The sequence below is a fragment of the Poecilia latipinna genome, unplaced genomic scaffold (assembly GCF_001443285.1).
Source record: "Poecilia latipinna isolate Pla-1442-1.1 unplaced genomic scaffold, P_latipinna-1.0 Scaffold20, whole genome shotgun sequence".
NCBI classification, from domain to species: Eukaryota; Metazoa; Chordata; class Actinopteri; order Cyprinodontiformes; family Poeciliidae; genus Poecilia; species Poecilia latipinna.
Genome location: NW_015112636.1, coordinates 727,771 through 741,476, shown reverse-complemented (window position 1 = coordinate 741,476; position 13,706 = coordinate 727,771). Strand labels below are relative to the sequence as shown.

At 40.2% G+C, this 13,706-nt stretch overlaps 1 protein-coding gene across 1 annotated transcript in view; it reads right to left on the bottom strand.

Moving 5' to 3' along the window:
• med13a (mediator complex subunit 13a) overlaps positions 1-8,008 on the bottom strand; it is a 39,623-nt gene extending 31,615 nt beyond the window's left edge. The window contains exon 1 of the mRNA XM_015035528.1: positions 7,332-8,008. Coding sequence (XP_014891014.1) covers positions 7,332-7,397 — 66 coding nt within the window. The 5' untranslated portion in view covers positions 7,398-8,008. The remainder of the gene's footprint in view (positions 1-7,331) is intronic.
• Between the last annotated feature and the right edge of the window lie 5,698 nt (positions 8,009-13,706).

Below are 13,706 nucleotides of genomic sequence, written 5' to 3'. Positions count from 1 at the left end.
GTTTTTAAAGGAAGCCCCCCAAAAACCCAAAAACTTTTTCCTTCTTTTAAAAAAAAAAAAAAAAAAAAAAAAAAAAAAAAAACTTTTCCAGCTCCACACTTTGGAGATAAAAGTAATACAGAGAACAATTTCAACTCACATCGTACGATATTATTTATTACTGTTATTAATAATGTCACGTGATTCTACGTTCTACAGGAGAAGTGAAGTACAACATAGCAAAATTTTATGTTTTTTAAATGTCTCTCACACCCTATACACCTGACTGGTTTGAAAAAGTTACAAAACAAATCTCTAAAAAAATGTTCTTACCAAGCGTTAAAGCATTTAGCTAAATAATAATTTAGGTAATTCTAACTGACCTAAAACAAGAGAAGCTTGTTCTGATTTAACATCAGACAAATATGAAAAAAAAATATTTAAATATCTGGTTTAAGCTCTAAATATCGCTTTGCAAATTTAGGTTTTTAATTAGAGGTACACTGGTTGCAGTTTTCTGTCCGATCGCTGATTACCGATCTTTAAAAAGCCTGACCTGCCGATTCTGATTTTTTCTTGTTGTTTCTTTTCATCTGAAATGAAATGTTGCTAAATATAGCAAGAAAGTCTCTGATTTGTCAGAGGTGGGGTGACTATTGTTAAGTGCAAATGTGCAGACATGATCTGGCGAGCCGGGCTGTCAGTCAAACCTCTTTCATGGCAAAGAAAAAGATGACAGTGGTTGATATTTATACCTTTGCAGCTGTAGACAAGATCAGCTTCGCACATCAGTACCGCCGATCACCGATATCCAAAATTAAGGAAATTGGGGTCAGCTTATCAATACACCCCTATTTTTAAATCAAGTCAGATTGCACTTTATTACAAAACAGTGCAATCTCAACATCAAATACTTTTAAAGGCTTCATACAGAAAGCAAGCACCAACCTTGAAACCACCTACTTGAAATTCAAGCATTTTTCAAGGATTACAAACCCTGTACGAGCAGTTCATCAGAAACAAAATGGATGGATGGACGCACAAGAAAACTTCTCCAGTTATGCACGAGCGCCATAAAGGTGACCAAGCTCAACCCGTGGGTATTTCCTCCTCACAGAATCTATTAAATCAGTGAGGATGTTGTGATGAAGCACATGTTCAGGATCTTAACAGAAATGTCCAAACAATTCTGGCTACACAGCAAAAAGAAAGCTACCAAATACTTTCTACGTTTGTTTCTAGTGAAAAATCTTAGTACACCTGAAGTGAAACCAAACCAGCAGTACAAGCAACTTTTCGGCAAGACATGGGAGCTTGTTTGAAGTCAAAAGTTCCCCAATATATATATTTTTAATCAATGTTAAGGAATTTTCTTGCCGAAAAGTTGCTTGTAAGCAAGTTTGCACTTTATTCTAGACCAAAAAAAAAAAAAATACTTGGAAAGCTTTCGTGTTTTTACGGTGGCTCCGTTCGGTTTGACGCTCATCCGACTGGACGAACAAGGAGTCTGTTGAAGTAGAAGTGTCTGTACCTGCTGCACAAATGAGCAAATCTCCTCCAAAGTCATTTTTAATGAAATTTGTTCTCCTCTTCCAAGACTAAGCTATTTAAGCATAAAGTCAGGTAAAATGTTACCACATGTTACTGTGGAAAGACTGGAAAGTTTGCCTTCACAGTCTCCCACCACGAAGCGTACACGCCGATAATCCCGTCAGGGGTTTGTGTGGCATCGAGCACTTCATAAAAACGTCGGCTGAACGAGAGCGCTAAAAAAGCCTGCCGATACCCACGGGAAGACAATCCACGACCAGAAATGTAGAACAAAGAAATCAGCTGTTAATCGGAACGGACCTGACCGCTCGAAAAGTTTCACTGTCCAGTGAAACTTACGGTAAGGAAAAACGAGGTCGTGCAACGATAAAACTGAACGTTATTGCTGAGTAAAGAAGAGTCAAAGTGAGCTGCATCCTGCGATGCCGAGGTTTTGGATATCAGGGGAAGCACTTTAAATACATCAAAAGACAGAGTCGGTCCATTCAAATTCAATTTGAAAACACTTAATTTATCCTTAAGGGAAATTAAATGTCATAGCTCATATCATGCAAGTAGGATTTTTGCTAGCAGTCAGTCCTGCAACGAATCTGAAGGAGCCTCTGACTGAAGACTGTTGCTGTCATGACAGCGTTATGACAGCTCAATTTCCAGACAGCGGAGACGATTATCCCACGGCAGCATGTGTAGTGGACGACGCCATCGGTTGTTAGAAAGCACCGCTAATCTGCCTCATTTGCTTTAGTCACTCCTCTTTAACTGTCTGTCAGTTAGAAAGCAGAACAGAGACACGACGGAGTCGGGGATTTGATCCTTGTCCATTGTGACAGATGGAAGAGATTATTTTAACTTCCTCCATCCCCTTTTCAGCTCCTCTTGGATTTGGGGGTCATAGTTCAGGTATTATTTGAATTTCTGAGATGCTAATTAGCTGATCCCAGTTGAAAAAAATAAATAAACTTTGTTGCCACAAAAAAAAAAAAAGGAGCAAAAATCCTTCCACCTGCACAGGATCAAACATCAGAGGGAATAACTGTCGCAGCATGCAACGCCTCAACCAAATAAACAAACAAAAAAAAGTTATAAACAAAAAGAACCAGCATGCTGTCACCAAGAGTGACATAATTCTAATAACATCATCTGCAATTCATGACTGCAGAGATGCTCAGATCAAGGATTTTTCCTGATCCAAAAGGGATGTATGTACCGATACCAATATTGCTGTTACCCCTGCGATTTGTCCACATATGTTAAATCCTATTTATATCCACAAGGTCAGTAAATACATAATAAACCTCAACAAACTGTCTTTCTGTGAGGATAAACTCTGATTTAAAATGTTGGATCTGAAACGATCTGAACAACGTAAATAACGTTTGGATCGGTGACCCGTTTATCATGGATTATGCTGGGATTTGAACTGTTGGCCAGACGGATACCGGTTCTGGATCAGATCAGACGAGACCGGATTGAGACCCAAATTCTCTAGGATGTACGCAAACATTGTTACTATTTATTACGGTTTGTTAGCAGAGTAAGCAAAAGCTAATTTAAAAATACAAACTTCGATCACTGTGTTTTAAAAAGCGGCAAAAACTTGTCTTACAGTACTCTACGCTCATAGAGACGTGCGACATCTCTTTTCCAAACATAAATATAATTACTCAGTTAGGGAGGCTAGAAAACCTGCTTCATAATGCTGTATTTTATATTTTTAAAGAGAAACTAGAATTGGTCAAAATAAGGATGAACATTTATGGTATCGTTTATCGTTTATCATTTATCGTGATAAATTTCTTAAGAATTGTGATTTATCGTCACGATACAGTCCAAATAATGAATGCAATTATTGAGAACTCTTATTTACACGACTGCTGTCCAAAAGAGGTGCGTTACAATTTCTTTCAAAAGCAGCATATTGTGGAGTTGATATACGTGTCGTGAAGTCACATTCTTACAGAAAGTTACCTAAAAAAGACGTGATAAATTGTTCTTTTCACTTTTATTGTCATCACAATAGTACCACGAAATATCGTGATGAAAACTTTAAAGTCCATCTCGCCCACCGATAGGTCAAAGGTTTACAAACTGTAGTCTGCTTGGTGCATCTCTATTTAAGTCAACCTATTGCTTTTAGATGTTACAGCTGAGTTTCCTCCAATTTTATGCACAAGAAGAAAAAAAACCCCCCACAAATTCTAGATCAAAGTGTCCTTAAATCCCCCTGAGATCGAAACGAGAAAAACAGCATGCCACAACTCTGCACCCAAAGATAGCTTTGCCGTCTGCAGTTGCGCTGTTTGTACTTTCTAAATAAATTAGTTACAGACTGCGTGTAAAAAAAAAGAAAAAAAGAAAAATATATAGAGTGCCAAAGATTCCTGAGTATTTCCTTCCAACAGCCCTGCTTCCCAGGCTGTGCGCATGAGTGTACCTCAGACATTTCCAGCCCTGCGAATCAACACGGCGTTCCTTCCTGCTCGCTTCTTACTAAATACTCAGGTATGCGGAGCAACTGCTTGGGAGAAGCGTCCCGGGCGGCGTGGCCAGCGCCAGTCATGGGGAGTTTTAGATTTCATAACGCCAGAGCCCAGGAATCACACCGGCGCATTAGCTGGGATTGCAAAGCCGAAGCCGCTGGATAGAGAGAGGGGAGACGTTTTCCTGAGGTGACGCACACTTTATAACTCGGCAGGGTCGCGACCTCTAGTACTCTGCCAGCTAGCTTACCTTCCCCTCTGGCAACTTCGGGTTCTGGGTCTGAATAGGGAACACTGTGTTCGAGCAGCTGCCTTTTCAAGATGCGAGACAACAGGTGAGGCTGCTCAAATCAAGTCACAGATGCTCCTTCTCCTACCAAGTTTCTTCTTCCTGCCAATTTACCTTTCCAAACCGAGTGAGCCTGTTTTGAAGCGAACCTGAAACTAGCAGGTGCTCTGGCATTTTTCTTTTCGAAAGTGATACAAATTCATTCCCGTACTCGACGACGATTTCAATCAATTAAATGTAGAAGAAAGCTGCTAAAGGTCTCACAGGTACACCCGAGGACAGAGTTCTCATGGTCTTACTTGCAATATTAAGAATATTATTGCACCAACAGCATCATGCCATCCACCGAAGAACAGAGGGGAGTGGGGGGAGTAAACTACCACAATGTGTTCACATTCTTTTTGCCATAAAACCACAAAGTGGACTATGTTGAGCAAGTGAGTCATAACAGCAGTGGTGTTATGCTTAGTCTCAGCATGCAGTGAAAGAGAAAGAGAGAGGAAAAAAGAAAAAAAAAAAAAACGTTAGCCAGCCGGGCACGGCACCGCCGACGACGACCAGCCTCCGTCGTGTCCGTCGCGTCGTAGCCAACCCTGCCTTCAAGCGAGGTCGTAAACAATATAATTACGAGTTCGGCGCGGCGCGGTCCGGAGCCAGCGGGAGCGGTGCTGAGGGGAGAGAGAGTGGGAATTTTCTGCAGGGAAATGTTACCTTTAGGAGGGCGGAGGGCTTCGGAAGCGGCTAAACGCAGGGTGGCGTTTCGGGCCATGTTGTTATTAGAATGAGTTTAATGTCAGCATTAGTAATGAGGCATTTCCCTGCTCAAGTCTAACCCCCCCCCCCTTTTGGGTTTCGCTGGCAGAGCTCTGCATATGTAATCTGTGCAGTTTGCACAGCACAAGAGAGGGACTGCAACAGAAAGAAAAAACTTACTTTTTTCCCCTCCTGCAGCATTCAATCACTTTATTTTCCAATGAAATTGTACATGAAATGTTAAAGTTGCGGACATTAAACTGACCGGCTACCGCAAAGGTACGAGTTTCTCATAATATTGAGATAGTGTCGCAGCGTTTACAACAAAAATATGAAACAGAAAAGCAAAAATTATTCATACTGCTGCTAAAATAGCATCTGCTGTTACATTTATAATAATATATAACCCTTCATTTGTTCCGTTTTGATCTGAACACAAAACAAAAATGAAACAAGCGCCTGCTAGAAGTGTAGAAAATTGTTAAATTTTGCAGCGCTCCTTTAGTTTGGAGGCCAGGTGTCTGACCTGAAACATTTCCTAGTCATATCTGCCGCAAGCCAGCTGACCGGCAGGGCGCAGCAGGTGTTCACGACTCTGCTTTACACAAACTCCTGACGCTTTCAGCTGGCTTTTCATCAAAAGAACTTCATACTAAAAAGCGTAGCAATCAGGTTTTCCGTGGTTGAATCGGATTTTCTCGCAGGCCTGCTTTCCTTAAAAAAAAAATTAAATCTGCAGCTGGTTTGGTGTTTTTGATTCAGCAGAACATGAATTACAAGATTATCCCAATTCTTGGAAGACAACATACCGTATCATCATCTGATTTTCAATTAACTGAAAAAAAAAAACCCATGCATAGACTAAAGAAATTATGGGAGAACTTACATTTTTATGCATATAATAATGCAGATTCTCATCTGTTGGAGACTGACTGTTGCACCTGCACTTTAAAATACAACAGTGGAAACTGACAGCCATTTTCTTTATCCCCCCCCCCCAACTTTAACCCTTTTTAAAACTTCGGCACCATAACCAGCTACAGTTAAACCTGTTGACAAGCCAATTAACTGCAACAACACACACGCTCCCCCTCCCCACTGTTTTCCTGAGCATCTGGCCAGAGGACGGACTGTAAACAGGCCCACTAGGTTTGCTGCTGTGGCCAAGAATATGGAGCAGGCAGGCTGTGGCTCCTAATGCACTGTTTGTCTCAAATGGGACTTAAATAATATCGGAGATCTCCGACCGCAGCTATTTAGGGTGATGTTAAGCAGCCACAACTGGCAACACGATCACATAAAGAAACATCCAGATGAAAGGCGGGATAAGTTTCATTTCAACAGAGAGGCATGCTGATACCTTTTTCCCTTCCTTTTTTTTTTTTTTGGTTTTTTTTTTTGTATTGCCCGGGGTTTTGAATGCCAACCATTATATAATCAGCCTGTGTCCTAGTTGGTGCTGATACCAGAATATGAAGTCCAAGCAGACTAAGGCACTACCAAAAAAACATAAGCAACAATAACTACGTCTACTATGTTTAATGTTGTTTTTGTTTTACAATAACATAAAGCGTGAAAAACTTTCGAGGAAAAAAAAAAAAAAACAGAAGAGGAGGCTTTTAAAGAGAGGGCGGGCTTGTCTGGACAAGCTGTGCAGTGACACCCGCTAGTTCATTCGGGAGGTGTCAGCATTAAACATAAACAGTAGCCCTATCTAGCAGCGACTGTTCAAAGGTCTGGCAGTTTCCAACTCAAAGCTGCTCAGCGAAGTGCATCAAGTGTTTGGATTGCGGCTCCCCGCTTGATAAAACATAGTGGAAATGCGACGAAAACCAGATAGTAGCAGGTTAATAATAAACAAGGCGCCGAGGCGAACGGGAGAAAGTGCAACGACATCATTACTGCGAGGTTTGTAGTAGTACGAAAAAGGGGGGGGGCATAAAAAGCACAGTTTTCCATCCCTTGTGGCAAACTAAATGTTAAATGAGATGTAGTAACACAAGCTTTAGCTTTCAAGGAGGGTGAGAGTTTTGTTTACGAGCAGTCACCCTTGAACAGAAAGTTAACGCCAACTGACAGGTCATTGAAGCCAGCTGATAAAGTGTTAAAAATCATTTTCATTTAAAGTAAAATAACCCTGTCGTCTACTAATGTCAGCTTTGACAGGGCCTTAAGCCTGGCTAAGCTACTATCAACTGATGCCTCTGTGGCTAACGTTAGCATAGCCCCCGTTCAGCTAGTTAAAAATGGCTCCTTTCCTTTAGTTTTAAATCTCTTACCAGACAGAATAGATTGGAATGGCAATCCTCCAAGCTGGCCCCGTTCGGTACGAAACAAGAACTCATCCTTCTTCACTGCGAGATCCAACTCTCCATCGTTTTCACGTCCAGGGGAAATTAAAAAACAATTAGCCTCTGTGAGTGTTTTCTGTGCAAGCCTAATCAGCGAGAAATATTTTTCTGTAACATTTGGCTGGAGGAGTTAATTCAACAAACAACCTTCCGACTGCAGTTTCCTCCGCCAGAGATAAAATAAAAAATAAAAAATAAAAAAAAAGAAGCGGATAAAAGAGACAATGCCGTCCCTACGCCGACATCCCAAAAGTACGCCGTAAAACCATGTTCAAAAGAGCGTAAAAATGTTCATAAAACAAAAAGAAAAGGAGAGCAAAGAAGCAACTCTCCCCCTCCCCCTTAGCCCTAAAACGGTCTCCGCTTTAAAAAAAAAATAAAAAATAAAACAAAAACGCCTCGTCTCACTCCTCCATCGCTAAATTTATCCAAAAAATGAAATACATCCTGGCGAAACGTCTCGAAATCTGGCACCGGCCTACGTTTCAGCAGAGATTTTGATCATTATTAGAGCCTCGGTTCCTGTTGGTTTCCATTTGAATTCATGGATTCCTTTCTTTAATGGCGGCCACAGGGACAACTCTGCCTTCCACAGCCTATTGGCTCATTCGTGGTCAGAGCTTCGTCAAGCTAGCAGCGCGTCCTCGGAGACACCTCGCACACAGAACGACGTTTCCGCCAAAATAAAAGCCAGTTTTACAGTTTCATTAGAGACATTTAGTGGACGATTTTGACATAAAGCTTTTAATAAATAAAAGAGAAGTAAAGAAATTTCTCTCGCTCTGCTACTGTCTTATATTTAAGGTGTCTTTTGTCCTTTTAGCTTACTAGAACGCCCTCCACGTTTTCCCCATAAAGCACTGCATCTTGTCAAGATATTTTCTTCACTCTTGTCTGTTCTTTTCTCTGTGTTGGAACCTTTAATTTAGTCATAAAATATTATTATTATTATTATTATTAGTAGTAGTAGTAGTAGTAGTAGTATCAGATAAACAGAAGAAAATACAGTGTCATGCAGTGGAGAAAATCAGGTGTACCAGCAGAAAAAGGTAAATGAAAGCACGCAGTCACTAAAAATTATGGCAGACTTCACATTATAAATATACAGTTCTTAAAAATAAATAAGATCTCAGATTAGTTGCAACTCAGTAGCATAATTTAAATAAAACTGAATTAATGAAAATAATTATTATTAGTATTATTACTATCATTGTTGTTATTGTTACTGTTATTGTAATTGTAACCCTTTCCTTTTAGTCATAACAACAGTATTGTTGCTGTTATTACGTTTGTAGTTTAAGTTAATAACATTACATAGTTAACTTAGTGAAATGTATGAGTAGTAGTAGTATTGTAATAATAATAATTGTATAATAATGCTTATTATTATTATTATTATTATTATTATTATTATTATTGATGTCATGTTAGGCATAATAGAAATCAGTTTTGTTCATCTCGTGTACAAAAAAACAATGAAGGCTTGAGTTAAGTTATATTACCTGTGAACTACAGTTTGTCTTATTTTGACAGCTCAGATCCAGACTTTCTCGTGTTAGTATCGCTGTCTTGACTTTGTCGCGGTCATGAGGGCTGTAATAACACAAGACTGATAGGTATTGCCGCTGGGCCAGCGCAAGTGGCGCTACTGAGCAACAGATTTTTTTTTCTTTTCTTTTTTTTCCCCCCAGCTATGATCAAATCCTATATAGTAAACTTGCTCACTTACACAGTGCACCACCTAGCGCATGCCATGTTTCACTTACATTTAAAATGTTCACAGATTGTGCATTGATGCCCCCTTTGTTATCCTTTATTGTAATAAAATAGATTAATTCATCCATGAGGTGTCTGAGTACGGTGAAGAACTGAGTAAATGTTAAATTTCCTCAAACTACAACAGGGAAACAAGCCAGTATTAGAGATGATGAGTTGGGGTAGAGGTATGCTCAACACATGATCAACTTAGGAAATGGCCATATTAGCAATGCTACAAGATAGATGAGCGGTGCCGTGTGTTTTAAAGCATGGATAATACAATATACCAATATCTATCTAAATATGGACTAATATTATACTTTACGTTGACTTTGAAGCCATGTCATTACTTTAAACCCTTATCTATCGCATTTGAAGAGGAGTACACATCAAAATATGTTTTGTTCATAATTGATTTCAATTTGATTATGTTCCAAAAAGAAAAGGCGCATCGTCACCAGTCATTTCATCAGGTCCACATTGAATGTTTTGCCATTAAAATGTTTCTCGCTCCCTGAGGGTAACTGCAACACAACCAGCATGTTGATTATTTATGAAATCTCAGGTCTGCTGGTTGCTGATCAGACCTCTTCAATTCCTTACAGGTACCTCTTTTTGTTCAGGCAGAAAATCTTATTTAATAAAAAAAAAAAAAAATTAACAATGGCGCCAGCATGAGCAAACACTGGCCTTACAATTTCAGATTGTGCCGTTTAAACAGTGGCTACCTCTGCAGATCACAAAACATCGCCTTCAGGATATTAAGCGTCTGCGGGTTCAACATGCGGCTTCTATTATTCATTTGTCTGGGTTTACTTGATGTGTGACAGCTGAGAGGGGAAAGGCAGCTGCAAACGTGAAGTGAAGAGTGCAGCCGTGTCTGAATGCTTTGCTGCGATAAGAAAACAATATTTTCATATAATTTTATGCTTTTGACTTTTCTGTTTTTGTTTTGGTGTCACAACAAAACAGACAATGATAAGAGATCCGGAGACTTGCAGCGACTCGAGCTCGAGTTTCACAAATAGTCGAGTTAAATTCAATCACTCTTGATGTCAGTTCTCATTTGGATTCTGGTCTTGACTTTGACTGGGCCATTTTAAACATGTAAATATGGTTTGATCTAAACCGAGAATGTCCAAAGTTTATGTCACCTGGATCAAAATCGTAGAGTAAAAACTACTTGTGGGCCTAGAAAATAAGGCAAATATTGCAGTTATTTTACGTATTAATTTATTTGTACGTAATGGATGTTGTTTGTCATAGATTAAAAACTTGAAAGGATTTTGCGTATTTCCTGGAGTAAGAAAAAAAGCATATAATTTTCCATTTCTTTGTACTCTTTAGAATATATTTAGTCTCAATTATCAGAACAGGATTCGGGTCTCTTTCTTTCGTAATGTTTAGCTAAGTTAAATAAATTAAATAAAAGCTGATTTGGATGCAGCAAAGTTGGCTTTTCGGTAAAAGTCTCTGGATAGACGTTTCTTCTTATAATGTTGTACTCAACCTTTTCCATTGTGAGAAAATGATAATTTTACCTTGATTAAAAGTAAAAAAAAGTCTCCATCTGCATCAACCGTCTGCGTCGGACGAACTTGTGTCGTTCTTGGACGTTCTAGGAGATATTCAGTTTTATAAAGACCTGCACAAAGTCTGCCTCGTCCTCGACTATGCTGAGATTACTCAGATTAAATCTCACACACACACACACACCCACACACACACACACACACACACACACACACACACACACACACACATTAACTCATATTGACTAAAAGAGGCCACATTTCTCACATTTTAATTTGTAAAAAAATAAAAAATTCAACCCATATGCTCTGATTTTCTAAATAGAAAACGTTGAATGGTGTGGTCATTGCATCAAAATAAGTGAAAAATAAAAAATTCAAAAGATTTGTAAGGCATTGCACCAAGTCAAATCCTGACTGTGTCCTACTATATGAGTTGCAACATGTCTTTGTGAACTGTCAGCTCATTACACAACGTTTCTGTTCCACTTTTGCAGAACAGAGTCAACAGATACAAATGTTTGGACCCCAGCACACTCGGATCAGCCTGGAGCAACAAGAATTTCAGTTCACACACACACACACACACACACACACACACACACACACACACACACACACACACACACACACTCACTCTGGCCAACACAGTTCAAGTCTTGGTCAAACATTTTGATGAGGAGTGAGCTCTGCTAATCACTAGGCTCTGACAGTTGATCTCTACAGTTCAGCCACCGCGGCTTTCCTTCGTTTATTTATGAATTTTACCAATGGTGCACTCTTATTCAGTTTGAGGCCTTCATAGTGTGAGTGCAGCAGGTTTATTAAAATAGAATAAATTATAAATAGCTTCAGCAAGGGCTTGCTCCTAATTAGAATATGGCACAAGCTGTCTTAATTTCTTTATAGAAGTACATGACAGCCCGCTGGCTGGGTCTCATGAAGGAGTAATTACGGTCCTATAAATTCAACTTCTGCTAAGCGCTTTCCCCCAAACCAAAATCACAACCGCTTTCACAACTCCAGCCCGACACGTCACTGTTGTACCCTTACGGTATTTGCAGTTTTGCATAGTAACGCACGAACACGTCCTTGTGTGCTGCACGAGTCAAACGAGTGCAGACGTCTTTCAACAGATCCTTTCTTTCCTCCAGGACCGTGAAGGGTGAACAGGTGAAATTTGCGAGACTTTCTGCGAGAACTTGGGGAAACCGGGTCGTAAAGGAGGTGATGATAACATGTCCCAAGGCTGAGAAACAGCTGGCTCCTCCAGAGACCTGGAGGTGTAATCGCCTGAGGGGAAAACAGGCGAGGAAGACCGTTTTGGTGCAGGATACACCAAGGAAGATGCTTCACCGTCATCTGCACAGATTTATTTATCCTCAATGCTTATTTCCTTGGAGATCCGGTATCTTCTGTTTGAGGCAGGCACTGTGGGATTTTAATCTCACATGTCAAACACAGAAAACAGGTCTGATCTGAAACGATACAATCTGGCACTGATGCGATAATTGGCCCCTACCAATGAAACGCATAACAAAGAGATTGCGCTGTGCCGTCTCAAAAGGCTCAGCTCCAAGCATTTCATCTGATCCTGAAGGACTGAGCAGCGTTTTAAACCTTAAATCTCCTCAAGGGGCGATAATCTCACACTCACTGTTTTCCCTTCTCCTTGATATGAAGAAACAATCGAACATGATACCATCTCCAAGAGACACAACAAAAACCCACATCTAGAGGCTGCGGCAGATGTCAACGTGCATTGAGCGACGTGGACGCCGGACGGCTGTCATAGCCGTCGATGGGTTTCCCACGTTTGTCTGCTGGTTCGCCTTATCTGAAAACCCACAGAGCAACTCTGTCGTTTCAGAGCACAACTGGAGAAGATTGAAGAAAAGAAAGTCAGGAGATAGTTTGGTGTTGCCTCGCTGCTCTTTTGACATTTGATTGGACACGCTTTGCAGTCCCCGTCGGCCTGCTGCCGGAGCATTTGTTAAGACAGGGGGGTTTGCCTCGCCTCTTGTGTGACTAAAGCATTGCACGGGAACGTGAACAATAATTCGGAATTCAACAAGGGGCCGCGTTTGGTGTTCGGATTAGACGGACAGAAATCGGGGACGCCAAATTTGAAGACTTTGTCTTTAAAACGCAATGAAACGGTGGAGGGGTAAAAAACGGATCTCTTTCTAAGAAAGTTTTCTCTTAAGTTAATGAAGCTGAACGCCCAAACAGAAGAGGCCCTTTAGCTCCACACTGCTGAGGCCTCCGGCAATTAGGAGGATGATTCAGAGGAGCAGAGGTCAACGACGTAACGTGTTTATTGAGGCTGAGTGCTAATATCCCATTGTTCGTCTGTGCAAAGAAGGCAATAGTTATAAAGAGGGTTAACAACTGTGCCGTGTTCTTATGAAGTAGCCCTCCTCCTAATTCACACACACACTTTTACTTTCCTGTTCTCTTTTTGTGTTTATGCCGAAGTTTCCACCTAAACCTGAAATGGTCGGATTCAATTAAAGTCAGTCGTGTTTTGAGAACTGGAGAGAATTGATGTGAAATACATTACTTATGTCTTCTACTCTTTATTGCCGAAGGTTTCGTCACCATCTTGAATTAGCGCCTCATTCTTACTCCTCTAGAACCTCGAACGTGTTTGTGCACAAATCTGAACGAGTGCGTATTATGGGAGTTCGCAAAACCAGTTTGCATGTGTTTTGTGGACGGGGAGAAGGTGTTTGAGTATTTTTCCCAGAAGTTCTTATTGTTTAAAAATAGAGCATTTTGTATTACTCGCCATTAGAGGAAAGTACGGAAGAGGATTAGGGCCACACACAAAAATAAATAAATAAATAAATAAAAAATTCTGACTTTATTCTCAGAATTCTGAGAATTCTTAATGTTTTCCCCCAGTGGTCCTAATCCCCTTCTGTAGTAAAGGCTTATGTTTCAAACAGCTTATGTGCTCTCAAATTTTAATGACATGACATACTGTGATTTAAATAATGCATGAATGGAC